Source organism: Nannobrachium achirus (genome assembly GCF_963921795.1).
Source record: "Nannobrachium achirus genome assembly, chromosome: 15".
Lineage (NCBI taxonomy): Eukaryota > Metazoa > Chordata > Actinopteri > Myctophiformes > Myctophidae > Nannobrachium > Nannobrachium achirus.
The window spans coordinates 6,078,209-6,083,970 of NC_137822.1; the positions used below are offsets into that span (position 1 = coordinate 6,078,209).

The 5,762-nt window shown below is 42.1% G+C and overlaps 1 protein-coding gene across 1 annotated transcript in view; it reads left to right on the forward strand.

The window, feature by feature from the left end:
* Window positions 1–4,959: 4,959 nt before the first annotated feature.
* Window positions 4,960–5,762, forward strand: part of LOC308299177 (N-lysine methyltransferase KMT5A-A-like) — a gene marked incomplete at both ends in the record, with an annotated part of 11,030 nt that continues 10,227 nt past the window's right edge. The window contains one exon of the mRNA XM_080742895.1: window positions 4,960–5,046. Coding sequence (XP_080599021.1) covers window positions 4,960–5,046 — 87 coding nt within the window. The remainder of the gene's footprint in view (window positions 5,047–5,762) is intronic.

The following is a 5,762-nucleotide window of genomic DNA, read 5'->3' on the forward strand; positions in this document are numbered from 1 at the left end:
CGACGAAAACTGTCGCTGGAGTAGTGGGAACGCCACCGTCGCCCTCTGCAATGTTGCGGCCCTCGGCTTGGTACCCTAGACATAATTCGGCCCTTGGGGGAAAACTAATTGGGGAACCCTGACCTATACACACCCTTGCTCTTCGGTTTTACAAACTCATTCCTGAAGTCAGCCTACATCTTATGACACTGTCATAATATCCAGTAGGCTTCTCAAAAGGGGCCACAACACAATCTGACAACAACTGTCATGTAACCACATTGCACAATCTTGTATATAGCGGAGCTGTTCTCATCTGATCGGATACAGCCCTCGTGCTAAAAACACATGGTAAAATGTGTAATCTGTAATTTGTAGAGCTGCATCGTTTTAATTATTGGTAAATTGCTGGTGACTTGGGAAACAGGAGAAAGATCAATAGGACACAAGTGTTGTCATTTTGAAAATGAAAAAGATTATAATCGTCTGTCTTTCAATGTTATATGAGATACTTAAAGTGTGGTTCCTGTGGAAATAAGCCTCGGCTTTCTAGGATCTCCTTTAAGTTGACCTTGTACCAGTGATTTGTACTGTCATGAAACTGTACTTTTTTCTATTGCAAACTTCTAATAAATTCTTCAATCAATTCAATCAATATAACAAGGTTTACTTTAACCATGTAAAACGAATAAAGCATTATATTATATTGAAATGTGTTCATTGAATGTTGATTAAAAAATCTACATTTTATTATGCTGTTTGCTTATAGTCTTTAATTGCATCATAACACAAAACTGCCAAAGGATTTTTCTTTAGCAATGCATTGAGCAAAAGGTCACCGAATGCAAATTACATTTTTTATGTCCTTGAAGCAAATAACTTTGGATCGGAACGTTCTGTGCAGTTATGAAGGGGTTGGGGATGACAACATGTTTTTTGTGTCCTATGCCTTCAACGTTACAGTTGGTGTCAAATTTGTATTAAAAAAAATTTAAAAAAATAAAAGTTAATCCAATATATTTCTTTAAAAACGTAGTTATTGCTGGACATACATTCTCATGAACCTTTTCTTCATTCTATCGTTTCCAACTGCAACTTTCCTTTTTCCATCCAACATCCAAGTATACCCTCTGCGGAGTATCTCAATCAAACATGATCCTTTTAAACATACATGTGCACGCAATTCTCCTGCCTTTCCTTAGTCATATGGTTTTGCATGTGCCCTTACTCTTTTAAGTATTCTGTTCTCTTACGTCTGACTAGGTAAACTTTTGGGACCTTTTATTCATTTATTTGTTTTACCCCCATTTTAGATGTTCTGTCAATTCCCGCTCCTCCTTAAATACTGTAGTCCCTCGTCGCTGCTGACCCCTAATGGTTGGTCTTAGGACGGGTGCAGGCGCAAAGTGTCACCACTGTCTCAATGTCTCACTTTGAAGGCGTAACGCATGCAGAGGAACAAGCTATTCTTCCCAGTTCCAAGCCTCATCGAACAGCCACCCTGACCAACCTGTAGGAGTCGCTAGAGTGCAGCGACAGAGATGGCCCTGCCCATCCTCGGCTTCCCTCACAAACAAACACAGCCAGTTGTGTTTGTATGGATGCTTGGCCAAGCCGGATGCGTCATGCACTGGAGCAGTGATTCTCAACCTTTAGAAGTTTCAAGAAGCTCCAGTTTGGGATACATCAGAGCCACATGACCTGCAGACATCTGAGAGAGTACGAATGGAACCAAATGTGGTTCCATTTGTCCACTCTTGGAGTTACAGACCTGTAAGGGCCCGTTTGGTTCCTATTTATTATCAATAATTTAGCTGGGGACCTCCCTGAAACCCCCTCAAGGACCGCTGCGTGTCCCTGGACCCCACTTTTGAGAACCACTGCACTGGAGGCTTCGAAGCCCTAGTCTTACCAAGTCCGGGCAGGAACTTTACCCCTGGTTCCCCCACCCGAGTGCCCCCGTAATTTCCTTTCCTAAACTGGAGTGTCAACTCAACGTGCTACAGTGTGTTCAGGCTGTGCTTGTCGTTCTGTCAGTCCGTTCCTTTTTGAAGCAGGCAATGTTTCAAGTTGCACTATGAGTCCCTATAGGTGGATTGATGTGCAGTGGGGGGGGGGGGGGGGGGGGGCGGTGGCTACTCACAGGTTTGACCACAAGAACGCCATTTAAGTGACGGACGTAAAGTGTTAAAGGTTTGGCATGTTTTTTTGGAGAAAACCTTGTCAAGTGCTTGTCCAGCGACTAACTACTACATGTGCTGCAAAGCTTCCTGGGCCTGTTCCGTGTACACGTCCTCTTTTCCCGCCCACGCGCCAAAGCTGCTGTCGTCAAACGGCGACCCCCGCTGGCTGTTCCTCTGCTTGTCCCGCGAGAAGAAACTAAACCTGGAGTGGAGAGGAGAGAGAGGACACATTCTTTACTTAAGTATCAATACTGCAATGTAGATATGTACTCTGTTACAAGTACAAGTCTGGAATTCAAAATGTACCAAAAGTAAGTAAGTACAAAATGTTTGAAAATAGCCGATCTACGAGCTCACAACGTGTCGCGACGTGTTGTGAGCTTGTAGATTGGCTATTTTCAAACAGCCTTGGTATAAAATAGGACTAAAGTGGTTTACAGTATGTATGTTTTATAATATTATAATGTATATCTGCAAAATAACTAGTAACTAAAGTTTCCAAATAAATGTAGTGGAGTAAAAGTACAATATTTATTTGGATCCGAGATGTAGTGGAGTAGAAGTAAAAGTATTGAAAATGGAAATACTCAAGTACAAATAACTAAAAAGTGTACTTAAGTGCAGTACTTGAATAAATGTACCGAGCTATTTTACACCACTGGGACATACTGTATCGATGCCATCACGCATAAACCTTTATATCCATATTTGAACTTTCTTTTTTATAAATAAATGTCCTACTTGGTCATACTACAGCGTCACACAAAAGCATCACAAGTAGCAGATCCACAAGCTTGAAAGATTGAGCTTGTGGACCTGCTACTTTTGCTATTATTTGAATAGAGCATCGCAGCGGAAGTGGTTTCCTGGTGCCACTTAATATTCCCCATTCATTTTCCCCATAGACCTTTACACAAATATTTATAACAATTATGTTAAGCCTCGAACCAAGCCATCCAGGATGGCAATGAATCATGACCATACAACCTTTGATCCTATGTGACTGAAAACATATTTTAATATTACATTATTTGATATACTACATTTAATAAATACCCTTTGTTTAGCGATTTTCAAAATGTTCTTTTCATAGAAACAAAGGTTGTATGGTCATGATTCATTGCCATCCTGGATGGCTTGGTTCTAGGCTTAACATAATTGTTATAAATATCTTTGTAAAAGTCTATGGCAAAAATGAAACCACTTCCGCTGCGATGCTCTATATGAATGCTGCAAAGCAACAGTTTTGGACGTACTGTATGAGGTTTCCAGACGAAAGAGTCGATATGCTTAATTCATTTGTAAAGCCGTGTCATGCGGATGGTGTCCCGCACCGGAAATATCCCATCTTGTAGATCGGCTATTTTTGGTGAGCGACACAGTATGGCACAAGTATGAATTTGGTTTTAGTGCTTTAGTATCTGGCAATCAATTAAGGCACATGTGATTGACGAATGAAACATTTTAAAACGATTATGTGAAATTAATGTCATTAATCATAGACAAAATAAAATTACAATTTCAGCCCATATTAGCATGTAATTCATCCTATGTTAACAGATAAATGCAGTGGGGGGGAAAACAGCATGAGTAGAATCCATCTACTCTACCCATGCATCTACTTTCATCTCTAAAAAAAACACGTTTCTACTTCTCCGATTTTGCAGCACAGACGAAAATGATGAAAATTAGTTCATTCTGGTCAGTGAGGGAACAACAGAAGACACGTGACAGGAAGGAGCTACTGCTACATGTCTCTATTCTGACTGGCTGATTCTACTGATCTTCCCACTGATTGGACAGCGATTCAGAGAGCCCCACAAATCAGCCAATCAGAATACTACATACTGTAGGACTCAAACGGTCAACACATGCAGGGGGGAGTGACAGATGTTAGCTAACCAGGGATCATCGCCATGCTGCCTTGTGGCGGACATTTTTGACAAAATTCTATTTTTGCCATGTACGTAAAGAATGTGTACACAAATGCATAAAGAGCTAGCCCTAAATGACCATTTGGTTCCATGTGTACACTCTCAGAGTTATGGGGGTCCTTCAAAGTAAAACATTTGAGGACCGCTGTCCTAGTGAATGTTCCATGTTCCATTAGTGTCAGTTAATCAGAGTCATACTGTACATCAGGGTTCTCCAATAGGCGGCCCACGGGCCATTTGCGGCCCGCGGGGGGCTACTGTCTGGCCCACACCAACCCCTGTAATAATGGTGGTATAAGAGCAGCAACAACACTAGTATATCGTCGTTGTTGTGTGGAAATCTTGTATCTCCAAATTTGTACGTTCTTTCGCAAATCATACAAGGCCGTCGCACAAAAGTAGTGAAAACAGCAGATCTACAAGCACACAACGCCTCGCACCGCGAGGCGTTGTGTGCATGTAGCTCGGCTGTTTTCACTAGTTTAAATAATTTTTAAAATGATAAATGCAAAACGAACGGTTTTGGACATACAAGATTTTCACCCGATAACGAAGATATCTGAACTGTCACTGAAGTAGCGGGAACACCCCCGTCGCCCTGCAATGTTGTGGCCCTCGGCTTGGTACCCTAGACATAATTCGGCCCTTGGGGAAAACTAATTGGGGAACCCTGCTGTACATAGAAAACCAGGAGACTGACATTCAGTAATTGGGTCTTATGATCAAAATAACATTATAATGGTGTGTAAAAACGAAATCTAGAATTTGCCACGGAGGAGGACAAGTCTTGCCACGGACACATTTGTCCGCGTACGGACATATCGACGACCCCGGTAAGCTAACAAGTGACACGAGCCAAACCGATGGGGGATCATACAAAAGAGAGGCGGCTGATTGGCTGTAATGTGGGGTCATCTGGAATCAAACCAGCCGCCACCATCGGCATGATGGTAGTGAAGATCCTGTTACACACACACACACACACACACACACGTATGGACACAAACATACGTACACACAGGGACAGACATGTAGAAAGGGGACCACAATCAACCACAATTGAACAAGGAAGTTCATACACACAACTGTAACAGAAAAGGAATCAGAGTCGTGCCGTGGTATGAGCGCTGATTTATATGTCGTTGTGTGACGGGTGTCACGTGACGGAAGCAGCCGAGCTTGAAGGTTGTCCGTTTCTGAAACGCGACCTCGGCGGCACGACAAATTATTGAATGCTTTAACTAGTGAAAAATAGCAGATATACAAGCTCACAGCGCGGCACCGAGTGCCGCGCTGCGAGCTTGTAGATCTGCTATTTTTGGAAAAAAGTCGTGAAAATGTGTGCAAATCTTTGAATATATGTATTTTCAAAGCGAATGGTTGTAACTCAAAGTTTGCTCCTGGGTGGTCCCTGGAACTAGATATTTTGAGATGCGGGTCCGTGGCCATCATTTTGGGGGTCCTTCACATGAAAAGGTTTGAGCACCACTGACATAGTAGTCTCTCAAGAGAACAGACTAACTGAGCTCCAGTTAAGTGAAAAGGACCTTTTCTTTGACGATGGCTGGCCAGATTGCTGACAAAGAAACATAGGTTTTTCAAAAAACCTTAGAAGGATTCAAAAGACACTTATAGAATCGGGTCAAAATTGAAATTTTCACGATTT